The sequence below is a fragment of the Nannobrachium achirus genome, assembly GCF_963921795.1.
Source record: "Nannobrachium achirus genome assembly, chromosome: 17".
Classification (NCBI taxonomy): domain Eukaryota; kingdom Metazoa; phylum Chordata; class Actinopteri; order Myctophiformes; family Myctophidae; genus Nannobrachium; species Nannobrachium achirus.
Genome location: NC_137824.1, coordinates 22,493,892 through 22,520,421, shown reverse-complemented (window position 1 = coordinate 22,520,421; position 26,530 = coordinate 22,493,892). Strand labels below are relative to the sequence as shown.

General features: G+C 43.6%; 1 protein-coding gene across 1 annotated transcript in view; it reads right to left on the bottom strand.

The window, feature by feature from the left end:
* Positions 1 to 414: 414 nt before the first annotated feature.
* Positions 415 to 26,530, bottom strand: part of LOC308301864 (choline transporter-like protein 1) — a gene marked incomplete at both ends in the record, with an annotated part of 33,000 nt that continues 6,884 nt past the window's right edge. Inside the window, 13 exons of the mRNA XM_080746011.1 lie at positions 415 to 438; positions 2,491 to 2,592; positions 4,407 to 4,643; positions 5,046 to 5,183; positions 6,041 to 6,124; positions 6,855 to 7,011; positions 7,934 to 8,102; positions 9,460 to 9,646; positions 10,031 to 10,191; positions 10,587 to 10,676; positions 11,946 to 12,115; positions 12,696 to 12,789; positions 14,814 to 14,950. Of these exons, the coding sequence (XP_080602137.1) occupies positions 415 to 438; positions 2,491 to 2,592; positions 4,407 to 4,643; positions 5,046 to 5,183; positions 6,041 to 6,124; positions 6,855 to 7,011; positions 7,934 to 8,102; positions 9,460 to 9,646; positions 10,031 to 10,191; positions 10,587 to 10,676; positions 11,946 to 12,115; positions 12,696 to 12,789; positions 14,814 to 14,950 (1,750 nt within the window). The remainder of the gene's footprint in view (positions 439 to 2,490; positions 2,593 to 4,406; positions 4,644 to 5,045; positions 5,184 to 6,040; positions 6,125 to 6,854; positions 7,012 to 7,933; positions 8,103 to 9,459; positions 9,647 to 10,030; positions 10,192 to 10,586; positions 10,677 to 11,945; positions 12,116 to 12,695; positions 12,790 to 14,813; positions 14,951 to 26,530) is intronic.

The following is a 26,530-nucleotide window of genomic DNA, read 5'->3' as shown; positions in this document are numbered from 1 at the left end:
TGGTTGATTAAAAATTCACATCTAAGTGCCTTGTTGTCATGTGATTAACAGGTGTCTTGCAAATGTCAGACATCCCACCAAAAAGACTCACTATGCAAAAAAACTAAAAAGTTAACAAAAAGTGACTCAGGACCTATTAGTACAGTGTTTTGACTAGATGGCGATCATTATTTTTAGTCTTATAAAAAAGGACATCACTACGAAAAATGCATCATCCTTTTTAAAATATGCAGCGCTTCAATATAAAGTGCTTCATTACATTGTTATCTTTTTTTTTTTACAGTTTCTTATTAAAATATTGTATTCCCTGGAGTGAAACCATAGTAAACATGTTACACATTGGTAAAAATAAACATTTTGGAATGTCTTTTTTGTGTTTTTGTTTTTTCAAAAAGCCCCATTCGTTGATTTTGGTCAAGCTGAACTTGTTCCTGGAGCCTAGAAAACAAAGTGATTCAAGTCTTATTAATCAATATTCACAGTAACGTTCACAGTAACTCATCTCATGCACAACCATCTTAAAGGTTACGGTTGAAGAGTGGATGGAAACCGTGATAAACTAGTAAAAGCAGGAGAGAAGAATGAATGGTGAGAGGTGAAATGGTTTAACAAGCCAAAGGTTACTGAAAGCTGAACATTATGGGGAGTCAGGTAGTTAGAATGTTATCCCTATTAAAGTCGAGCTAACTCCTGTATCGTGACATATTTCTGAGTAAAAGAGGAGAGAGGCGGGATATACAGTAATGTTGAGTGGAGAGCTGCATGCGTCTCAGAAAATCACAGGCAGGGTTTTAAGCTCAACATAGTCAGGATGCTGATTTTAACACATCAAACTAGGCACTGCTGATCAAATCAAGATTCTGTGATTGCATTGCCCATTTATCGCCTCAATGGTTTTCAGAAACATAATTTACTGGTTAGCTATAAAATTTGATTTTATGTACCGCCATGTTGAATAATTATGCTAGATCACTCCCATAACTGGATACAGCACTTCCCTCTGGTGTCTGTCGCATTATGAATCTTATTTACAGTGTATGTCTGGAGGATTGATTGACGGTTGGATGGATGTCATGATATTATTGGTTGAAATTGTACTATAAATTGTACTACTACATTTGTACTATAAGTACACATGTTTTTTTTATACAGGAAGAAATACTGTATTTTTATATAAAGATTGTCTGCACCAGAGGATGTGATCTAAAAGTGTTTTTGTTTGTTTTTTCTTCTTTTTTTAAATAAATCATTTCAGCTCGACTTTAAGACTAGGGAGCTTGACATTCAACAACACAGGCACCAAAGCAGATTGCCCTTGCCCCTTAAATTTGCCCTAAAGAAAAACCCCATCTAATTTATAATTTAGCTCAAAATGGAAAACAAAGGGCTGATACACTTAGTTTATATAGTACTATAATAATACTAATAGATACTATTAGTACTCAGATCAGAATAATACCTGATTCAATAGGGTGGAAAGCTTCTAGAGAGACAGAAAAGGCCAATGTACCTCCAAGTAAACAGGAAGACGGAGTGACTTGCTCCAAACAGTCACAACGTTCCGGGCGAAATGTGCTGTGCAGCTCCACAGATGTCCATGAGTCCTATCCATCTACCCTCGTGCACCAATTCAATGCCAGAGCCTCTAGCTTGCCTGGGGGGGTGGGGAGGAGTATGTGTGAACTCCATTCCCTGGTCAGGACTCCACCTCTCCTTTGGTTTGTCAGATTTTTAATCACCATTGCATAAGCCCCTGCCTTTCTAAAGCACCGTGGTGGCGAGGCGGTGATGGTGATGGAAAACACATGTACAAAGACAGGCAAACAGGCAAAAATAAAAAAAATAAAAAAATAAAATAAAAATAAATAAATAATCAGTTTGTTCCAGGAAGGTAATGATTAAGACACAATGAGGATCGCGATGATGACGACGACGATGATGATGATGAAGATGATGATGGAGGTGAATGCATTGAGCTGGATTAGCGAGCATGCACTCGTTAGCTTGTCCATCAACATGCTTCGGCATGGCATACAGTACGTCCACTGGCATACGTTCAGTCTAACAATTCATACTCCGTGGTAGTGCGGTATCGCTTGCCAACAAGAATGAGCTTGTAGATCAGCTCTTGTCGGAAAGCAACACAGGTGTGCGATGGAGTATAAAATGAAGCTTTAAGTTAGTGCGTTTTCATTCGCATGCGGCCGTTTGCTAGCATGCAGAGACCGTGGCGGATTTGGCAGGAGCGGGGTGGGCAGGGCGAGGTTTCCGGAGCAGCGTGGCGACAAGGAAGAGCGTGGAAGTAGGCAGGTAGACGCAGAGGAACAGGACCATGTCCTCGCTGAGACAGAGGACCAGGGCACTCCGCTCCGCCAGCACCCAGTCCACCAGCACTCCCATCATCAGGTAGTACACGTGGAACTCCTGCAGCGTCTCCCACTCGCCACTGCCCCACTCCTCGCCCGCCGCGTCCCCGTCCCCGTCACTCACCATGGGTTTCATTTCTGCCCCTTCCGATACCACCTCCTTGGCCCGTCGGCTCCGTCCACGCTCCACCACCCGCTCCATTTTCCTGCTGTTCTCCACAAACTCCTACAAGAGACGGGCGGAAGAAGAGGGGTAGAGGAGAGAAGGCTTAGAAGTATATTTGTTGGAAAGGAAATAATCAGAACAAGTGCTATATGCAGTATCTGTCCCAAAAAAAAAGAAAAGAAAATGACCCCCATTTCTATACAATCTGCCAGCACCACTGTACCAGATGAGACTGAGCTACAGTATCTGTGGTCATACAATGACGCATTCTTTCTCTAGCCACCAGGCTGCAGTAGTAGGATACAAGGATCTACAACAAGAGTGAGGAGGATTGTGTGTCAATTTATTATCACAATAAATAAATCTCATTTTGAAGTTAAAACTAGGTGTTTCGTCTCTAATAGCATTAATCTTGGCTCAAAGCAAAGATTAGGTTAACAACATTTTAGCTTATGGATTTGTTACCTTAGTTTTAGCATAGCATAGCATGACAAGTCAACACAATCAAATGTAGTAGTAGTAGTAGTAAGGCACCCTACCCCGGTGAAACACCTGTTTTTTATGGAGTCTTGTGAACGGCATTATACAAGGTACAGTACTTCCGACAAAGCAATCTGATTGAAAGGTTGAAATACAGCAGCTATCTAGCCGTGCTTCAAACCAGCATCATGGCACGGGTCTCATCAAACTAAAGAAATCATCTGTGCCGGCTTGCAAAATAGCTGCGAGCTCCCTGTCCCAGCAGCGTCTAGTGGATTACCAAGCTTGTTTAAGGACATGGTTTAGGACCCAAGCTTGTGATTGGCTGAACCGGAGGTAGGGAGCGCTCCATTGTAGTCACTTGGAAAGCGGCAGAGGAGGTGAATAGAATGCGTTTATCGTGGGCTTGCCCAGGCCGTAAGGCAAACGCATTCATAAATATAACGATTGCATTCACCACGGCTTCGTAACTCGCGCGGCCCGCTCTTCGCAGGCACTCGCGCCGACCAAGGTCCGCTGGCCTTCGCGCCGCTTGCAATGTCGTGGACAATAACTGTGACATCTAACCATTGTATTCTGACAGTAACGCGCCGACACTGGCGAAAACGAGCACTCTACTCCTAAACATGCTTGGTAATCTGCTAGACGCGTCCCATCACCAGGCTAATCAGCTACGCTAGCAGTTATCATTAATAATTTCTAAATTACACTGAAATTAAGTTAACGTGTTCTTTTTTTAAGGGTACTGTTGTATAATCGCAGCGCTGCTTATGGAACTCGGCTGACGCCTCATTCCTGCAGCAACGCTGTCGTGCCTATAACCACAGTTAACATCCAGTTACCTTATGCAGAATCAAATACCATGATTGCTAGCTGTATCATGGGGTCTTTGGTAAAATAAAATGAATTAAATAAAAAATGAGTCCAAAAAAATCCTAATGTCATTGTTGCCAAGTGTGAATATTCTGCCAGGCTGCTTGTCCAGAGTAATATTTCACCAATCCAGTGCAGTACACTCAAGGTTATTGTTAGACAAAAGTCACTATTTTGCATATCCAGCAGTCTCTTGAGCTTATCTCCACTAGTAGGATGTGTGCTGACTGTCAGCACCTCATTCCAATAACCTCTCCGCTTAGCTGAACACTCTCTCTCACATGCACACACAGTTTGTAGAAATTGTAGGGAAATTGAGAGAAAGAATAATGTCTGCAAAATTAAAATAATTAATGTGTGTGTCTGTGTGTGTGTGTGTGTGTGTGTGTGTGTGTGTGTGTGTGTGTGTGTGTGTGTGTGTGTGTGTGTGTGTGTGTGTGTGTGTGTGTGTGTGTGTGTGTGTGCTTTGTATCCAAATACTGCCACTGTCTTGCCACATCCCCCTCTGCTGACCAGCGTACCATCAGTGCTTTGTCCATATAAAACTCCTGGCCAGGGGTGCCATCGTTGTACTTGGTGTCGATGGCGAAGCAGAGGAAGAGAACGTCCACCACGATCTCGAAGATGGACAGGAAGCAGTGGGCCACAAGGAAGGCAAACAGACAGACGATGACCAGAGGGAGGAGCCATTCCGCATAGTCCTGTTGGTAGTTCAGCAGAAGAACACCGGCAAACGCTGTCGACGTTACAATCAGGATCTGCCCGGGGGAAAGAATACGAAAAGAGTTCAGGCGTCTGCTTTGGGTTTGATCTGACTTCAGCCACTGTACTTTAGGTGTGTGTGTGTGTGTGTGTGTGTGTGTGTGTGTGTGTGTGTGTGTGTGTGTGTGTGTGTGTGTGTGTGTGTGTGTGTGTGTGTGTGTGTGTGTGTGTGCGCGCGCATGTTAATGAACACACACTGCAAAAAATATGACATTTTAAAAATGAAGAAGTGCATACAGCAATTATTCCATACACAGGAGCCAAAAATAGTATGCAACGGCAAAGATCACCTTACTTAAGCCTCAAATGAGGAGCCCAGTAGGGCTTTTTCCACTGCCATTCTGAGCATGAATTAAACTTATGTTTTCCTCCCATCATTAGACTCTGTCTCACTATACCTTCCCCAGGAAGAGAACAAAATCTCCCACGGCGTTGATGGCGGCGACCCTCAGCGCGTTCTCCACCAGTATAACGAAGGCGTCTCGCGCCGACGTACAGAAACTGGTGCTGTTGATGGCGGTGGCTGCATACGCATTCTAGAGGGGAAAAACACAGACACGAAGTGACAAGGTTGAAATAACTTTCTGTCCATAACAATATCTATACACACACACACACGATTTTGTCCCTGGCATAACTCAGACCAGACTAGTATTATGCATTTGTTGATAATTGCATAGCAATGTTTCCACTGCCATCTTGTCCGATAGCAATCTGTTCTCTCCATGTTTCTGGTGGATGTTCTTCCTGAAGTAATATGTTTAGGAGGCCTAGTTCTGCCCAGTGAATAAAAAATAATTATTTTTGAGCGTTGCTCCTGGAAGGAGCTAAGCTCCAACATCTGGCTTTGTCCGGTACGAAGCGTCCTGGACAAAGCGTCCCGAAGTGTGGCCTACATCTTGGCACAAAGCGCTCAAAGTTTGGTGTACGCCCAGGATCACATTGGCCAAGCTTCGCAGGGCGCTTAATGAAATTAATTCATAAATAGCACCGCTCACTTCACACTTAGGTGTGCTTGTTTGGGTGACATTTAAAAGTCAGCTTGTGTTCTGTTTAACAATCGGAATGGGAACGCAGGCGGTGTTATAACAGGTTGGAGCTGGGATGTAGTTATAAGACTGGGCCCTTATGAGCCATCCATCCGCTGCTCCTCTCTCTCCAGGGTGAACAGTTTTACAGTCCCGTCTCATTTTACACCCCAGTGGTTAAGTGTAAGAGAGAAACACAAGATAAATAATTAGCAGCAGTTGCATAATCACTGAAACGAATATAACTTAAGTTTGCATACAGTCTAGCAAGTGTGTGGCCACGGCCATGTTAGACAGTGACAGTGTAAAACAGGCTTAGAAGAGAGGAAAAATAGCAACAGTGACAGAATCCATTCTTCTTGTACCTGATTGAGATAGTTGAGGCACTTCTCCAGACACCACAGACAGCAGATGCAGGTCTTCAGCATGCAGCGTGCACATGCATTTTCCTACAGGGGAGAGAGAAGGAGCAGAGGAGGTGATGAGAGAATGATCAGACCTCCATATTAGCACATATGGTGCCAACCCCGAGTTTCCCGAGTTTGGGCTGTTTTTCTTCAAAAATGTTTTTTGGACCTCCAGAAATGTGTTAGGCATGATCGCGATCGCGAAATTGCATGTTTAACCCCCATACCAACCCATTCTTTCAAACATGGCAGCCATGTTTGTTTACATCTGAAGAAAACATAATGGCTGATAAATCATGAATGCCTGAACGGATTTCCAAGTGGATTTTTTTGTTTGAAAGCTGTGAACAGTGGGCACACACGTGGTGCATCATCTAGGCATGGGCGTGCACGATCCGTGCACTATAAATTACATGGAAGTCTATGGAGACCATGGCATCGTGGGACATTGAAGAGAAAAAATCATGGCACCAAAAAAGTTAAGAGGTTGTGTCTTCTTGTAAACGCTTGCGTAAACTCATTTGAATAACTTTCCATTCAGCACATAACATATCCTGTATGGCACCACATGGCCAGTGCAGACAGATTGGCCTAAAGCTTGGTTGTGTGAGTGAAGATTTGCCAGTTGGAGCAGGGACAGTGAATGAGAGCCGCTCTCCTGTTTGTTAGTGGGGATGTGCCTTTGACCAAACCCGCTAACTGCTCCACTGACGTTGCTCAGTGCAGCAAACCTTCCTTGGATGAATAAGAAGTACCGGAGTGGAACTCATACCTTTCCTTTGAGCTGGTTGTTGAGGTACATGAGGATGAGGCGTGGGATCTTGACCAGGGTGATGATGAAGGCCCCTTTGGCCACGGTGCCGAGGTGGTAGCGGAAAAGCCTCCACACCGAAGACAGGATCGGTGTTACAGGAAGTCTGTTCTTGTCCCTTAAAGGAAATAATAAACATACAGTAGATGTAATCTTTTTATTTACAGAATGGTGCACACCCAAAAACTAGTGAGGTGCCAACTGGAAAAAGCTGCCTTCATCAGCTTTTGGCAATGGGTTGGTCAATAAAGCACAGCAGAGGAGAAACCTGAGTATGTGACTGTCTGATTCTTTATAAATAATACTTATTTCCTGAAAATAAATAACCTGTTGGACAACTGTCAAGGACCTAAGATCCACTGCTGCTGGGAATTAAGTATCCAAAAATCTTGACATCCTGAAAAAACTAAACAAAAAAACAAGCATGGTTTCATGTCCCCAGATGTTGAAATTAATGTAATGATGTAGGTCACAGTCTGTTTCCATTGCTTTCTGCTTTTGCTGCAGAAGCTGCCCGCCATTAGTTTCCACACAGTCATCGGACATGGTGATTAATCAAAACTAGAAACATGCAGAAACAAATGAAGTAGGTCATCCACTAATGAAGGAAGAAGAAGGAAGGAAGGAAGGCAGGTACTGTAACTTGTATTGCAGCTGATTGTAAATGACATGGAAAACTGCTGAGTCAGGGATAGAGCAAAGTCAGAATTCACTGCAACAAAAGATATAGTAAATTACAATAAATGACAGACCAAGAACTGCAAGTCAGAGTAAGTGAGTAAAGTAAGAGCAAGTCAGAAAGAAAGCATCAACTCAAAGATTGTCGTTTATGATACATAAAGGTATAATGATCTCTGGGACCACAGCACTTTCACCTTTCTGGTGAAAATAAGGGCAATTTGTATCTCATTCCATCAGATTTTCGGTTAATTTTGAGATAAGGAGGGGACATTTTCAGGCCTTCACCCTGTATCTCTCTCTCTCCACACTTCTTTTCAGGCAAGAAGTGATAAAACACATTCTGAACGACCATGTCCAACCTGGTGAAGTAGTAGGTGACCACAGCCCCAGCTACAGTCATCTGCTGGCAGGCCAGGATGAACTCACTGATCCAGATCAGCCCTACCGCGTGGTACCACGTCAGGTACTGGAGTGTTCCCGTCAGACGGAACTCCGTAAGGCCGGTCTCCTCATTCTGGACCGGGTTCCCTGGAGGAGCACAGAAGCAACAAATCTCTAAAGATTCAGTGGTATTACAGTAGTGGGTATATGGTTGAGCAATGCCTTTTGGTTTTTGTCATCCGTTTTGAGCAATGCTGACAACTTATGTTAAATTAACTGTTACCTTGATGATGTAAACTCCACCCACCTGGTCCTCAAAGCAGGTCAAAGCAAGTGCTAAGTACAGTCTTATTTGTCATCTGCTGTTCCGAATGATGTACTGTATATTGCACATGCTCCGAGCTTTTTCTACTTGAACCGCAGGGCAAGTACTTCTCCAATCTATTTGCCCTACCTAAATTTGTGCTTGCCCTGTCTACGGGGTACCGTTGCCAGCGGTGTGGTCCGTAAGTTTCCCTCACAATATATCCCAAAACCATTGCCTGTGATAGTGTACAAAACACTATAGATAGGGAGCTCGGCTTCGGGACCCGTCTCTTGCACTCCGTTACCTCTAGAACAGTGGTTCCCAAACGTTTTAGCCCGTGAGAGATTAGACATTTGCCTGGGGCCCAAACTAGTGAAAACAGCAGATCTACAAGCTCACAACACGACGCTTCACTGTGCATTGTTAGCTTCTCAAACATTTGTTTTCTAATTCATGGAATTTCTTAGATTTTTCTTTATTCATTCATGAAGTTTTGCTTTTTTGGGAATGTATTTTGAAAATGTTTTGAAATAATAATAATTAACTTTTTCCCTGCCAGATTATTTATTTATTTATTATTGGGTTTTGTGCCAGCAAAAGCAGCTTACCTTTGCGATGTTATAGACAAAGATGTATTATTATTTTTTTCATTATTATTTTTTTATTTTCTCCTTAAAGAGGTGTACCGTGGCTCTACCAGCAGTAGAGGGCAGCCTCATACAAGAATTAATGTGAAAATGGCTGCATTTGATTGCCGTAGGTCAAGGCAGCTCAGTCGCTACAGAGCAATAGATCCAGAGGAAATCACATGGAAGTGTTTTGTTACTCCATTGATGCTAACGTCCAGTGGGTTTTTGAGAATACTTTTACGGGAGCTGTCTCTACGGTACACACCCGCGCGACCCCTCATCAGTTTACAGACATCAAACCAAGGTACAAAAGAACGAGCCAAAGAACGTACAATTGGCATTGTGCCGCTGTCAAAAATGGGGCGAACGGGAACGTTCAAAGCGTGGATAGAGTTAAAAACAAAATGTAGGAAACAAAAAATTAAGGGGACCAACAAAAATGTGTCCACGGCCAACTGTTTGGGAAACAGTGCTCTAGAAGGTGCTCCATCACCTCAAATGCACATACGATAGATGTCAATGAATTCAACCTTCGCATTTCGTGAATAGAGCACCTCTATTCACTAACCAGTGGTTCCGAGGAAGAGCAGCACCAGCAACCAGTAGACCCAAAAGACCAGAAGGACCAGGAAGGTGCAGAATGGCTGCAGGGTGAGCAAGGGCAGGTGGATGAAGACCTTCCCCGCCACATGGAACAGAGCGATGGTCAGAGCCACACGCTTCCTCATGAACAGCATCAATAGGAGGAGGATTACCTGAGAGAGAGAGAGAGAGAGAGAGAGAGAGAGAGAGAGAGAGAGAGAGAGAGAGAGAGAGAGAATACAGAGAGAGAGACAGACACCCCAAAATCAATCCTCCAGTTCTAGGCAACACAGAAAGGGGGGGGGGGGGGGGGGGGGGGGGATTTTTTTCTTATTTCCACATACAACTTAATGACATAGTTCAATATTGGAAATGGGTGGTTCTCCCCTTTAATCTTGCGTAAAATGTATCTGTATGGGTGCAGGGGTGCCTTTCCAAAATCAGAGCACTAGGGTACCAAATGGCATCACAGTAACCTCTCTCTAAATCATTGTCAATAAAAACAAATTTTCTACATGAATGGAAGGTGCAATTCAGATTAAGTGGATTTGACTTACTGTGAAGACGGTGGCGGCAATGGCATACACCAGCAGTGTCTGGCCACTGTCTCGAATGATTTCCACTTCATCTTTTACTTCCTTTGACACTTTAGTGGTCGATGTGTCATTGCCGTATAACCGGTGGTCGATATAGAGCCACCAGAGAACACTTGTACCAGCTATATACACACACACACACACACACACACACACACACACACACACACACACACACACACACACACACACACACACACACACACACACACACACACACACACACACACACACGCGCGCGCACACACACACACACACACACACACACACACACACACACACACACACACACACACACACACACACACACACACACACACACACACACACACTTGACAGTCATCCCTCAGGAATCTACTTTTTCCAAACCATAATTCTTTCCCCCAAATGTTATGTTATTTTCAAATTTTCATCAATCCCTAACCTATAATTACAACTTAAATACATTCAAAACAGAATGTACTCTCAATGAATAAGGACATGTCATTTTCCTTTCAAAAACGGGAGGTAAGCTCACCCAGGGAGCCCAGGACAACCAGGGCAGTGAGAATCCACACCAGAACTGCTGAGATGTAACGTATGATGACCATTAAGATCATGGAGAGAACTGAAACATAGAACATCAGACAGAGAAAGAGAACAAGAGATCAATGAAACCATGTTCCTAAAAAGTGCCATTTCTCTGAAATGCCACCCACTATTGCAGTTTTGGAGGCTAAAATGGTTTTAATTTAAGTATAACCACTTAAATCCATATACTTTGTCGAGTAGGGTTCCCCAGGGCTTTATACTAGGTCCACTCCTTTGTACCCTCAGTCTACACCAAATTCCTTTGCTGAAACTACAGTAGCTGATCTACAAGTTCACACAACTTGCTGCGGGCTTGTAGATCGTCTATTAACCAAGTGTTTGCCTCAGAATAGTGCCACTAAGGGTTCAAGCGCTTAAGTACCTAGCTGACCTACAGAGATGAAAATATTTGTGCTGTATATTTCTGAAGAAATAATTGCAGAATATTTTGGGTGATTTCAGCTAGCCCTTGATCCAAATATTTCTAATTAAAATTCCAAAGAACTTGAATAAAGCACTTTAATAATCTACAGTTTTAAAGGCAGTTCAAAAGATGTCGGCTTTGACTTACTCTGGCTGGTTACATGTCCAGCAAGGTCCAGCAACTGTGAGTGTTCAACTGAGTCAGTCCAAAGATAAAAAACTGCTCTGAATGGCATTAAGGGGAAACTAGCTGATGGAGCGAGTTTGCTTATACAGTATTTCCTCACTGTCAAGGTACAGAATTGTCAGATTGTCAGCAGGAGCTCCTGATGCAAGACATGCCTGCCTTAATGAAGGTAAATCCACCATCCACCAAAATATTTTCCCCCTATCGATTACTTACTAACTCCATGAAGCGTTGAATTCATGGACACGTTTTGTGTATTCCTTTATGGTGAATGAAGAATAAAAAATCAAACCCTTCAGTTCGAAGTGGAGTGGTGCATTTGAGCAGCTATACCCTGTGTGTGTGTGTGTGTGTGTGTGTGTGTGTGTGTGTGTGTGCGTGCGTGTGTGCGTGCGTGCGTGCGTGCATGGGAAAAAAAGTAATTTTGCTATGCCATTAAAATGGTGAGAATGGCTTGATACAGCAGTCGTTCATTTAATCACTGCCGATTGTTTAATGTTCAGTGGATACAATTACACGCAAATTACACCACCGTGATCCTGATGGAATGAACAGAAGGAACCCCTAGTTTCTTTAGCAAGTTACTGAATGAGTGAAAGAGCAAAAGCAGAAAGATAAAATGCCAGGCGCTTCTCACATCTGAAAATAATCATGGATAAAATTCAGGGGGACACATATGGGTAGGAAGCTTCTCACCTAAGGCCAGAAAGCAGAGGCCGATAATGATCTCTTTGCTGGATATCACCCCAGCGATCAGCCGGTGCAAGATGCTGTTGTCGCTCACAAAGGTCACCACAGCCTCGGCGAACTTGGCATAGCAGGAGATGTCCACCGGCGTGCATCGGTGAAACACCGGCAGCGGTTTACTGGTAGCGGGAGCAGCAGTCACGGTTTCAAAGATAAGGGATTAGTCACAATCAACTTTTTTTCAGCCATATTGGAGAGATGTTGGGTCTCTTCTCACTTCCTTCACAGGTGTTACCAAAAATACTAATGAAGGCTCTTCTGGTCAAACAGAGTCAGTGCTGATATTGTGCATGTTGGCTCACTGGAAACACTCTGCTAAATCAGTGGGTCTCAAAGTGTGGTCCAGGGACCCTCATGGTTCTTTAGGGTTTCCAAATGACCCCTTAAAAGATTTGTACACTGTCAAAGTTATGGGGGTCCTTGAAATAAAAGGTTTGAGAACCACTGTGCTGCATGAAATGAAACAGAGCCTTCATTAGTATCATTGTAACACCTTTGAAGGAAGTGAGAAGATACCCAACTTCTCTCCAATATGGCTGCTATTAATACTGACAGATCAAATAATTATGTTCCTCTCTTTCAATAGATATCCATCTATGATCCATCCATGAAGGTTTGGGGTTTTAGAGTTGTTGTGTTATGGATAGTTATTTTAAAATGGTGATAGCTAAGCAGCAACATTAATATTGATCTTCCTACCTGCGTGGAACAGGAAGTTTGGGACATTTATCGAACCTTTCTTCGAGCCCAGGGTACTTATGACCAGCTAGCTCATAGGAACATAGCTCAGAGCCTGCAGAAATGGACAGAGAAAGAATAACATACATTAATATTTAATCCTCATCTGTTATTTTATTCATATGTGTGTGTGTGTGTGTGTGTGTGTGTGTGTGTGTGTGTGTGTGTGTGTGTGTGTGTGTGTGTGTGTGTGTGTGTGTGTGTGTGTGGCTGCATTTGTGTTTGTGCTGTACATACCAAATAAATCTAATCTGATAAGGTAAATAATAATAATAATATGGACTTGCTCAGGGACACTTCAACCCATATGCAAGGTGTGAAAAAGGGAACTTCTGTTTCGCAGAAACAGCTTCTCTAACCATTCAGCTATGGCTCGACCCTTATCATGAAATGAATTAAATGAGAATGAAACAGACAAAAACACAAGAAGAATATAGTTCAAACATAAATTATGCCATCTGAGAAATGACAAACAATTTGATGTCATAATTAGCTCCCTGATTACGGTGATACTGTCCATGGCACTGAAAGCTGGGGTTTTTAATTGCTTCCCACATGGGCTCTGATGGCTGAGAGTGGGTCCCAGGTTCAATTCCAGAGCCCGGCAGCCCTTTTGTTTTTATATATATATTTTTCGATAATGTCTCACTCTGAACATCCAAAGCTATTATTTTAAAAAATCATTCCAAAATGACATATTCACTGAAATGGCGACACAGTGCTTGAACAGGACAAAATGAGAGAAAAACACCAAATGGAGCCTCCTCCATATTTTGGAGAAATCCAAAGGCAATATAGCAGTACTGATGCCTTCATTATCATATGAATATTCCCATTGTTATTGCTAATTGTGTGCTTCAAAAGTCTCAAGGAAAAAGACCACCATCTTTGTGCACAAAGTCATTAAGGATGGAGTTATCCTAAGCAATTTGGGCCAAAGGACAGGGTGAAATGGCACGAACAACAGAACCAGCAGTAGCAGAGGTGACACTGAGTTTAATGAAGTCTTTGGTAAATAGACTGTCCACACGGGTCAGACTGCAAGGCTGTGATTGTGTGATTTTGTGTGTGTGTGTGTGTGTGTGTGTGTGTGTGTGTGTGTGTGTGTGTGTGTGTGTGTGTGTGTGTGTGTCGAGCAAGATATGGAGTGTAGGGAAAGAGAATGAGACAGGAGGGAAAAAAAGGGTGAAAAAACAATGACTGAGAGAAAGATCGTACAGTCTGTGAGTGTGTCTGTGTCTGTGTGTGTGTGTGTGTGTGTGTGTGTGTGTGTGTGTGTGTGTGTGTGTGTGTGTGTGTGTGTGCGCGCGCGCGCGCGCGCGTGCGCGTGTGTTTGTACACATACACACTTCGTTTACAGTGAATGAAAGGACAGCATTATTTGAGGATGGCACGCTGGGTCACGGGCCTGTCGTTGGTGTTTAGCAGGGACAGTAGACTATGAATCATCACCATGACGTTACGGGAGGTCAGCTTCAGTCAGCCAACCAGTCACTTTTCCATCTCTTCCTAGCTTTGGGAAATTATCCCAAAGCTAAGGCGTATGTGAATGAACTGATGAAGGCCAGCTGATGGCCGAAACGTCATCAAGCTTTATGTTTTAAACTTAATAAACACTGTGGAGCATCAGCTATTGTGCTGACTTTTATTATTTTAAATAGTATGTGAATGAATGCCAAATACAACAGGGTTAGTGAATCCCCGGCCAATTTAGTAGGGAACCAACCACAGAGCTTTTTCTTCCTGTCAGTCTAAATGATTTGAAATAAGTGTGAGAAATATTTGTTGCTAAATAAGTATTCGATTGCCTCTGGGACATTACCTAAACTTAACTGATCAGTTGTTCCTGAATCCTTTCCCACTGTACAGTATGTAGCAGTATGTAACAGTATGTTGCTTTTCACTTTGAGTATTGTACGTAATGGTTATCGTCATGGATTATGGCAAGTACACTGTAAAACGTGTGTTCATTTAACTCTGAGAGTGTAAAATTGGACCTGTAAAATGAAGTAATGGCAACCAGACTGAGAAATTGAAAAGAATAACCAACAGTATTTAAAGGTAAAGACCATTGCTCACCATTGACCATGGCAAACCTCCTAAGGTCCTCGTAAGAGTCCATCTCTTCATTGGGACACAGCGACACGCAAAGAGCCATTGATTTGATCTTCCTCTGTACAATGTCAATGTTACAGGGGTCCAGGAAGAAGACATATCTGCAGAACAAGAAAAGCATGAGAAAGGTATTTACGCTGTCAAAACACAGGAGATATGCATCATCTTTAGAATATCATTCCTTGCCAAAGCCAGAGTTTCCCGCGTTTTACATTAATTCGATTTTGATTAAAAACAATAAAAAAAAAAGGATTTTCCTACGGAGATTTCCAGTAGGCAGGACATAACCGATTATCGGTTTCCTGATCCTGTTTCCGTTTGCTTACTGGGTTTAAAACTGCAGCCATCTCATGAATGCCTTCCAAGCAGATTTTGTTTGTTTGAAAGCTGCGAACGGCGTTCACACGCATGGTGCATGATCCATGCAAGATGGACACACACACGCTGCGTAAAAGGTCAGAAAGCCCTAGCAGTCTGATCCAAAAGACGATTTTGATTTCTGTCAGGGAATGTGTTACAAGACGAGTGGACTAGCGGGATAGCATTCATGGTTAAAATCCACAGTGTTGTTCTAACTCTGAGAATGTCTGTTTGCGTGAATTTTTATGTGTAGGGATAACCATTGTTGACTGGAAGCAGGTTTGCCACAGAGCTGGCAATTGCCAATACTGTATACTGTGTGTCTGTGTTATGTAAAAGTTTGTTTTCTTGAGCACAACACTGACTCTCTACCAGTTCTGAATTAGTCCATTAGCTAAAAGCTACGTTCTTTTCTGCACATACAGTACATCATCCCCAGCAAAGAAGAGGGACCCCTGCACAACAAGAGAGGCTCCCACTGCCCCAAAAAACAGCCAGACAAGAGGAGATCACATGAATGGTCCACATGTCCCCATCGCACAGCAGAGCAACACCCAGGCAGCGGCCCCTCTCAGACCACCAGGCCTTCACCCCCCACCCCCACCCCCCACCCCAATAAACATAATTACCATAGGGAGCTCCCATGATCCTGTTCCCCCCTAAATTCAGCACAAACATGGGAAAAATGCATTCGACTATACAGCCATTAAACGCCTCAATTCTGTATCCACACTCAAAGGAGAAGTTCGACCCCAAAATGAATTTGTTTTTATTGATTACTCACGACATGGAGACTTGAGATCAATAATATTTTTTGGGTTTTGTCGCATTCCTAAGACAAAAATGTCATTACAATAAATGTACCCCCATTGTTTCCGGATGGTCCCCATCCGGAAACAATGGGGGTAAATTTACTATAATATATATATTTTTAACTTAGGAATGTGAAAAAATATTACTGATCTCACTCAAGTCTCCATGGCGTGAGTAATCAATAAAAACAGTCATTTTGGGGGTGAACTACGCCTTTAAGACTGACCTAAAAACATTGCTGTCCTCAAATTATGATTGGACTTCTATCCCCTGCGGGTGTGGCATCCTCTGCATGCCACCCCCACACCTCTTTTTTCTGTAAAGCATTTTGCTGCTATAGGTGTTGTTATTTATATAGAATTTATTGAATGTATTGTTGCTGCGACTGAAGGTTGCAGTTTACTATGAGAAATGTCACAGCTTGTCCGTGTCCATCTGTGTAGACGTGTACACTTTTTTACGGTCTATGGGTTAGCCGCTCTGACATCACGCTCTGGCTTCACTGTGTCACACTAACAGAATCCCTTTTATGCCCATATATGGAGTTCCCTGATGTCATCAATATTAATGATGCCCTGTTAGAGCGATCCCTGTGATGCCAGGGGGAACAAATCCCTTTTATGCCCATATATGGAGATATGGAGATCCCTGTGATGCCAGGGGAACAATCCCTTTTATGCCCATATATGGAGATCCCTGATGTCCACAACCATTAGCATAACCTTTTTTTTTACTATACTGCCATACTGTTCACAAACATGTTAATAAAGTATGCAATCAATCAATCAAAGCACATTTGAAATTGACAGAAGCATTGTCCATGGAGCAGGTAGGGATCCAGCCTGATCAAGCTTGTGGTCACAGACAAGTTTCTTACCACCTGGCCACCCCGACTCACGACCCGTAAATTTGGCTTATGTCCGTTACACGTTTCAATGTTAACAGAGGCGAATTATCATGTTTTGCCAGACATGACATGACACTCCCATATTATAGAGATCACTGGAAATTGGATTTCATAGAACAAAAGAACAAAGATGTAGCCATGACAGTAGACATTCTAGACAATGCTTCAAATATGGATGTTGCCGCAAAGAAGCTAAGCAGAGACATGAAAATGAGCAATTAAGAACAAAAAATAAACTATCACAACACCAGAGTAAGTGGAACGCATGAATTGTCCAGAATGTTACTGAGGGGAAATGTATGTCTTTGAAAAACATCTCAGAGGACCTCGAATCTACCCTACGGTGTTCAATTAGGAATGCTAAAACATTGCCTAACAACAATACCTTATTCATGCAGATATGATAAAATGCTGTCCCATGGAGAGCGAGAGCGGGCTGCTGCCATTGGAACGGGTCCACCAGTATTGGCAATGGGAAGCAGAGGGAAAGGCAACAGGGAGGGTTTAATAAAGGAATCCTTCATGGGGGCCATCTGTCTGATGCCGTTTATAAGCTAAGGGATGGGCATTCTGCCCACACACTCATCAACTCAACACACATGGATCTGACACGAACACAACACGCATACATTCGACACACTCATAACACAATAGTCTGCCAGGCTGCTTGTCCAGTGTAAGATTCTACCAATCCAGTGCAGTACACTCAAGGTTACTGTTAGACAAAAGTAGCCATTTTGCATATCCAGCAGTCTCTTGAGCTTATCTCCACTAGTAGGATGTGTGCTGACTGTCAGCGCCTCTGTTGAACTTTCTCGCGCGCACACGAACGAACGAACACACGCACGCACGCACACACGCGTACGGGTGTCGCTCTCCATTCCGACATGTCGCCACTCCGAAACTGACTTCTTATTGTCGGAGTGGCGACACTTCCATAGGGTTTAAGTTTAGGGTAAGGGTTAGAGATAGGGTTAGTGTCGGAATGGAGACATGTCGGAAAGGAGACATGTCGGAGTGGCGGGGTGTAACCCACACGTACACCTCTGTGCATCAAAAGGTAACACATCAAATGGACAAGAGACATGTTAGTAGTAGACACACAGCTCTGGCTGTTGTGGACATGGCATCTCCTACAGAGGAAAGAGACAGATATCAATGCTACTGAGGTAACAATAGCAAGAATCAGCTCCATGCTCCAGAAACCAAGCAGCATATGTTCAGACTGGGGTCAGTGTTGACTCACCAGCTCCCACTCTGAGACCCAGACAGGCTGAATCAGAACACCTGCAGCTCTGTTTCAAAGTGAAGTACAGTACTGAACAAGAAGGAAGGCACAATCGAGGAGAGAACACTGGAAGCACTAGAAAGTACTTCAAGAAAAGTAACACCCACACTCCAGACCAGACAGTCACTTTTAATTATGATAGGAATAGCAATTTCTGTCTATGAAACCAATATTGTATGTCCAATATTTCCCCATGTAGAATCTTCCATTATGTTTTTTTTCCAATAATTACAATTCTGTCTACTCGGCATGTAAAATAAACACATGGTGCCTGAACATTACCAACCACACATCCAAAAACCTAACACGTGCCTGTTCTGTTTTGAGTTGTGCTGCTCAGAACACGAATGCACAAGGGTCCAACTAAGTCCAGTAGGATTTGTGTAATGTTAACCCAGAACTACTATTTGCACACGACTGTCTGCCTGAATATCTTTAAGATGACATTACGTGGAATTAGCAGCAGTTAAACAATCAGTAATAATAATGCCTTAGTTAGTTATTTATACTGCTGAACATGTGCATCATCACCTAGAGAGAGAAACTCGCTGAGGCGTCCATACTGAGCAAAACAACTCACCAGGAGGGGAGCAGAGGAGAGATGAAAGAGAGGTAGGTAGAAGGGAGTCAATTAAGAGCAGATAAAAAGGGAGATGTGGAGAAGATTGACAGCTATGTAGTCTCTAATTGAATCCTGTGACAGCTGCTTTCTCAGTGGACTTGTTGTCAGGTGGCATCACTGCTGTCCAGTCCAAAACAAGTATACATCATCTGCTGATGATATATAGGGCCCTTATTATCAATTCCAACATAATGACAGCAAAGAAAGCAGCACTGTCCAAATTACAGCCACCAACAAATGTAGTATAACATGCCACTGAGGCAGAATATAATCAATACTGATGTCAGTCAGTATTCAGCACGTGTTTATGCAAGTGTGTGTGTGTGTGTGTGTGTGTGTGTGTGTGTGTGTGTGTGTGTGTGTGTGTGTGTGTGTGTGTGTGTGTGTGTGTGTGTGTGTGTGTGTGTGCGCGCGCGCGCGCGCGCGCTTAGGAGTGTGACGGGCTAAAAGTGCAACAAGTGCACAAGCCATCAGTGCTTTGACCCTCAGAAGCCTGTCAAGGTGTGGTAATGAAGCCCATAATTGTCATTTAATGTGGTGATTATGGAGCAGCACTGAGGCAGTCGTTAGCCCAGAGAGAAAAGAGAGCAGAGCTTGAAAACCAGGCTTAAGAACTTTTACTGTGTTTGCAGACGTACTCTGATCTAAGCTGCTTAGCTAGCAGAATACACACACACACACACACACACACACACACACACACACACACACACACACACACACACACACACACACACACACACACACACACACACACACACACACACACACACACACACACACACACACACACACACACACACACACAGTATATACTCATTCATAGATTATTACCATCAATATAGGCTCTAACAAGCTTTAATTAGTATCAATTTTTGTCTGCCTTGTCTACTCTATACACACACCCTCTGATGTACAGGGAAAGACCATCCTTGGCATTAGGCACAATAATAAACAGGGAAAACTGATCATACTAGCAAATTAGAAACAAACAGGGTGGCACAAACATTAGCTATTATTGTTATATTTCACCAGCAGTTAAGTACTGGGCTAAATGTACGCTGAAGCAATCTCATGGGGGCGCCGCCGACAGTTAATGAGCCACCCAAACCGAACCAAAACGACTAAAAACACCCCAAAACCCGCAAAAATCGTGTGCGTGGGAGTGGAGAGAGTCGCATTCGAGAGAGCTGGCAGAGAGCGTTGATTAGGCTGGCATGCGGGTCTGCGTCCTGGCCTGTTCACTGTTCAGCGTGTTGGTTACTAACTTTGTGATTGCTTTTTTTTTACTTCCTCCTACGAAATGGATACCAGAAAAAAAGACGAAACATTTCTCCCTCTACTGCCCCCACGGTTGACAAGTTCGCCACGGGTAGTTCATGTGTACGTACGTTTTTATCGGTTTTTATCCGTCAGGTTGAGTGTTGTCCGTAAGGTTACGGAGAGAGACAATTACGTACAGACCTACGGAGCAACCGGATTGAATTACTCTCCCCCTCCGTTTCTTGTGTATTCCTGCGGTCCTTATGTACTACTATGCATGGTACTTAAGAAGACAATGTGAATTCTGGAGAAAGATTGGAAGATTCTGGTGTCTACCATACCTACCTACCATTTTGGTCTCCATGCGGCCATAGACTTTGAAGGAGTGGCCAAAATTGTCAATGGTTTGGCATTAAACCCTGGCCTGTTTCACGAAAGGAGAATTAAATAATTCAGGATTTAAGCCAAATCCAGGTTTGACAAAGCCTGCTCCGTACAGCCTGGTTTATTCCGTTCCACTAACACCAAGCCAGGCTGAGAAGGAGTGACTTTGTCTTTTATTTTTTTCTTCTTTTGGGGGGGGGGGGGTTTTATGCATAGGACAGTAGACTGACAGGAAATGGGGAGAGATGGGGAGTGACACGCAGCAAAGGTCATCGGGATCGGGACTCGCATCGGGATCGGGACTCGCAACACGCTGTCAGGCATCAGAGCCTATGTGGTATGCGCCTGGACCGCTAAGCCAGACTGAATGCGCTCACACATATTCCTTTAAAAGCCCATGAGGTAGATCGTAGATTCCTTGATCGTGACCAATCATGGAATCAAAGACCAGAGTGGTGTTCTTCCGCCCCCCCCAACTTTTGTGAAACCGATTCATGGCTGATCCTGGCTAAATTAAGCCAGGATAGCTGCTAAATCCTGGCTTAAAGGACAACTTTGTTTTTTTACAACAACGGTTCATATTTTAGATATAGTCATTAGAGGAAAGAAAAGATGAGTGTTGAAATGTTTTCATTAACTCTTTTTTGTGATTTTAACTATTTTGATTTGCATACATGCCCCCAGGTTGGGGGCATGCATGCAAGTAATTAAATATGTTTTTTTTAGACACAATAAGCCCATTCCCAAGATGCACTGCAATCTTTCATGTGCAGATGTGACTTATGGGGGCTGGTGTAAATAGTAACAAAGAAATTGCTGGCTTATTGTGTCTAAAAATACATATTTAGCCACTTGTACGCATGCCCCCACCCAATGAAATCAAAATACTAAAATCGCTAAAGCAGTAAATTAATACATTTTAACACTCATTTTTTCTTCTCTCTAATTACAATCTAAAACAGGAACCCTTGTTGTAAAAAAACAAAGTTGTCCTTTAATCCCCATTCCTCAATCTAGGTTTTCGTGAAACTGGCCCTGTTGCTGTCACTATGGAATCAATCAGAAGTAAACTGTACTGAGAAGGGGCTTTTACTGTGTTATAATATGCTGAAACCTCACCCATAGGCTTGGTGGACACAATGTAAAGATAGGCCTAGACCTTTTCTTTCTGGAAGGGATTGCATATTGAATAAAAACTCTTACTGCACTGTAAACCTGTGTTCAATCACCCAATGACAGGAGTTTTGCTCAATTTAACTGCAAGTCTGCAACATACATCAGTATGTTGTTTGCTACTCTCAGGAGGAGGGATTTGTCATTTGTCAAACACTAAATGTTTGTACCACCTCGTCCTGACAGGCTGAAGGAGTTAAACTGCTTGCATGGTGGAAGCTGAAACCCAAACGACAGAAACACAGAATCATAGGGAGAAAAACATGAATACTTGGTGTAGCGGTGGTAGTTGGTGGGCAGATAGCAATAGAAAAAGCTAAAATAAATAATGGTCACAGAAAGAGACCAAGAGAGAGGGAGAGAGAAAGGAGTGTGAAATCAGGAAATCGCGAGCAAGGGTGACAGACGAGTGTGTGTGTGTGTGTGTGTGTGTGTGTGTGTGTGTGTGTGTGTGTGTGTGTGTGTGTGTGTGTGTGTGTGTGTGTGTGTGTGTGTGTGAGTGAGTGAGTGAGAGAGAGAGAGAGAGAGAGAGAGAGAGAGAGATCCAGTGAGAACATTTCACAGATATATGTGCAAGTTGTTGGGCAGCCTGCGCCCATCTCTCCCAAGATGACAACAGACAGGGCTTTCCTTGTACAGTAGCAGCCAGAGACCCTGCACATGCTCCTCCCTTCGCAGAATACACACCATGGCACTGCCTGCCTCCATCTCTCTGATTCAAAGACGTGATGGAGAAATGGCTTAGTGCATTCATCATGTCGTGGTGTGGTATAGGCAGAAATAGTGAAACATAAATGGGGGGGGGATCAACAACAACAACAACAAAACAATTTGGATTGATCTTCAAGACTTCTATAGTCACTGTTACGAACGTTTCGGGGCAACAAGCTAGGAGCTCAACGTTAGGCATTTTGGCTTTTACATGGAGATCTTGAGAACCCTATTTAGGGAGAGGATCCCTCGTGTCACAGGGACTGTCATCATAGACGGCATGTCACATGAGACTAGCGTCATAGACAGCATGCATTGCCGGGCCGACTTCATAACACGTACAATGGCAATGACCGTATAAGGAGAGGTTGCTAGGAGAACGCGTCGCGTAACACCACGCGTCGAAACATCGCTATAAACTCAGTGTATCGGTTGGGCTGGCCAGAACACAAACGACAAGTTGTTAAACCTCTTGGAAAACATCGTTGCCACTGGATTAATAACTGATCATCAATAGATCTCAAATAGAGATCTACTACTACCTTTGGCTGTTCAATTCACCCTTTGTCAAGTCCCGCCCGTTGTCCCGCCCCTCTTCGCTCCCACTGGTTGCTGTGTCTTGGTGGGACAAAAGTCCTTTCTCTCCATCCACTACCATTGAAATTCAGTTGCTTCTTATTGTTATTTTATGTATTCAATTCTCATTTTAAACTTGGTTTCAGTAAAAAGGAGCCTCTCATGTGCAGTATAGTGACATGTGGCATGTTTTTAAATGTTTCTATTTCTCCAAAAATTATGTTTTAGCAAATTCAACATAAAAAGGCGGAACCAGGGTGGGACAAGGCAGAAAGAGCCTGCTGGTTGGTCAGTCAGGGACCAATCAGAAGGCTGACAAAGGGTGAATTGGAGAGGACAACAGCAACACATTAAAATCCACGATTTTAGGCTCCCAACTGCTTGCATTAGATCCAGAGAAATGGTCGCAATGGATCATGCATCTTCAACACTGCGCATGTTTGCCAGCTATCCTAGGCTGTGTAACATAGGTTAACGATGCTTGTTGACCCTGATTTGACCGGGATTTGACATAGGCAATCAGCACAGGCTTTTGTTGTGCAGCTTTGTCAACTGAATGAATTATCTGTAGCCCAGCCAGATAATCTAGTAATCCCTTCTACCTCATGCTAAACTGACTTTTAAATTCCACTTCTTCCCAAAATGTATTTTCCATCCTGAATGAATGACAAGCCTATTGTTGCATTTAGGCTCTTTAGTTTCCAATAATTAAACTATAAGCCAGTGTTTCATTGCTACACAATGGTAAATAAGGTAGCCTACTCTACATGCATAAATAATAATCCATCTTCAATACATCCATCTTCAACCGCTTATCCGGTATCGGGTCGCGGGGGTAACAGTTCCAACTGAGATTTCTAGAGTTCCTTAATAATCTATCTATAAATGCGACAAATCTCTGTCTGTCTGTCTGTTTGTTTGTAATCCGCGTATCTCGAGAACCGTTCGTCCCACCGGCTTCAGATTCGGCACGCGCGTTCCCCGCCGTCGCGCGGAGTGCAGTGCCGGGCCTCGACCCGACCCGACTCGCGGTTTTCCGAAACCGGCGCGAAACGTTCGGAATCTCCTTATGCGGAGCTGATTGTTGACATCAGGCTGTTCCGGAGGAAATCGGCGCAAGCGCTGAGTCATTGTGACATCACTTCATAAAAGGCTCTGACATCACGTACGCCACATGAGTCAACACAAAATCTCTGTGAATGTGTATGTATGTATGTAATCCGCGTATCTCGAGAACCCTTCTTCCCACCGGCACGCGCGTTCTCCAGATATGGGCATAAAGTCTGACATCAGAGTTTTCTGCAACCGGTACTGTGTGTGCAGAGATCTTCATATATGGGCATAAGTGGACAAAGACAAACAGATGGTCAAAACGGGTCCTATGACAGGTATATTGGGGTTTGCATTAAAGGGTGGGGCATTCATGGGGTTTGCATTAAAGGGTGGGGCATTCATTCCCTATTTCAAATTCGGCACGTGCGTTCCCCACCGCAGCAGGTAGTGCAGTGCTCGGCCTCGACCCGACCCGACCCGATACACGATTTTCTGGAACCAGCACGAAAGGTTCGGATTCTGATGTCTGACTTCAGGATTTTCCGGAACTGGCACTGTGTCTGCATAGATCTCCATATATGGGCATAAAATGGATGCAGACAGACAAATACAGATATCTCCATATATGGGCATAAATGGACACAGGCAAACAGATGGTCAAAGATCTCCATATATGGGAATAAAGTGGACGCAGACAGACAGATACAGATATCTCCATATATGGGCATAAATGGACACAGGCAAACAGATGGTCAAAACGGGTCCTATGACAACAGGTATAATGGGGTTTGCATTAAGTTTGTCTCCTCCTCCATCTGTTTGTCTGTGTCCCTTTATTCCCATTATGGAGATCTCTGTATCTGTCTGTGCCTCCGACTGTGTTGCAGACACAGTGCCGGTTCCCCCTTTAATGCAAACCCCATTATACCTGTTGTCATAGGACCCGTTTTGACCATCTGTTTGAAAAAGCGACAGAAATCTCATATATGGGCATAAAATGGACGCAGATAAACAGATATCTCCATATATGGCATATATGGGCATACAATGGATGCAGAATCACAAAGATCTCCATATACGGGCATAAAAGGGACACAGACAGACAGATACAGAGATCTCCATATATGGGCATAAAATGGACGCAGATAGACAGATATCTCCATATATGGGCATATATGGGCATAAAATGGACCCAGAACTATAACTGCAGTGATCTCCATATATGGACATAAAATGGACACCGACAGACAGACAGATATCTCCATATATGGGCATAAATGGACACAGGCAGACAAATGGTCAAAACGGGTCCTATGAAAACAGGTATAATGGGGTTTGCATTAAAGGGCGGGGCATTCATTCCCTATTTACATTGTTCCGAGTTGGCCAGGTCGCCGACTAGACGCTGGGCCGCCCGAAGGGCGGCCCAGCTTCTAGTAATTAAAATAAGCAATACTAATGATTATATAATAAACATACATACATACAGTACATACTGTATAAATGTATCCGCCTTATACCGCCTTTATCTTTCCATTTCCACAACAATATACAGACAGAAATGGTATATTTTGGACATAGTTCGATTCGTGATTAATCATGATTAATTAATTTTTAAGCTGTGATTAATCTGATTAAAAATGTGAATCATTTGACAGCCCTAATATATATATATATATATATATATATATATATATATATATGTTACCGGATGTTTGGGTAACTCAGGACGTTCTATGTAAGAGCGCTTGTTTTGTCGTTCACCACACACCAATCACCACCAGGTGGCGACGACAGCCCATAGAGTTATAATGCGACAGCCATTCACTAGTGAAGGCGCTGACGTCACTCGTTTGCGACTCTTTCTTTATTTACTAGCCTAGCCTAGCCTAGCCATTAGCTCCATTGTAGTCACTTGGACAGGGCGTTTATCGTGGGCTTGCCCAGGCCTTACGGCCTGGGCATAAATATAACGATTGCATTCACCACGGCTTCGTAACTCGTGCGGCGCTCCGCCGGCCGCGCGGCCCTGGCCCGCTCTTCGCGGCCACTCGCACCTGCGGTGCTCGGGGGCGAAGAGCAGGACCAAGGTCCGCTGGCCTGCGCGCCGCTTGCAATGTCGTGGACAATCGAGCGGCTCCGTTCCGCCCCGTGCTGCACGACGAGTGCTCCGTTTCTCGACCGTCCTGTTTCTCTAACAAACCGTGACATATATATATATATACATACAGTATATATATATATATATATATAGAGAGAGAGAGAGAGAGAGTGTTTGTGTGCGTGTGTGCGCGCGCACGCTTGTGTGTGTTTGTGTGCGTGTGTGCGCGCACGCTTGTGTGTGTGTGTGTGTGTGTGTGTGTGTGTGTGTGTGTGTGTGTGTGTGTGTGTGTGTGTGTGTGTGTGTGTGTGTGTGACAGATTACAGTAGACTAACGGGAAATGGGGAAAGAGATGGGGATGTCTGGAATAGGAGTCGGACACGCTTGTCAGGCTGCATCAGCCTAGGTGCCCGCCTGCCCGGATCACTAC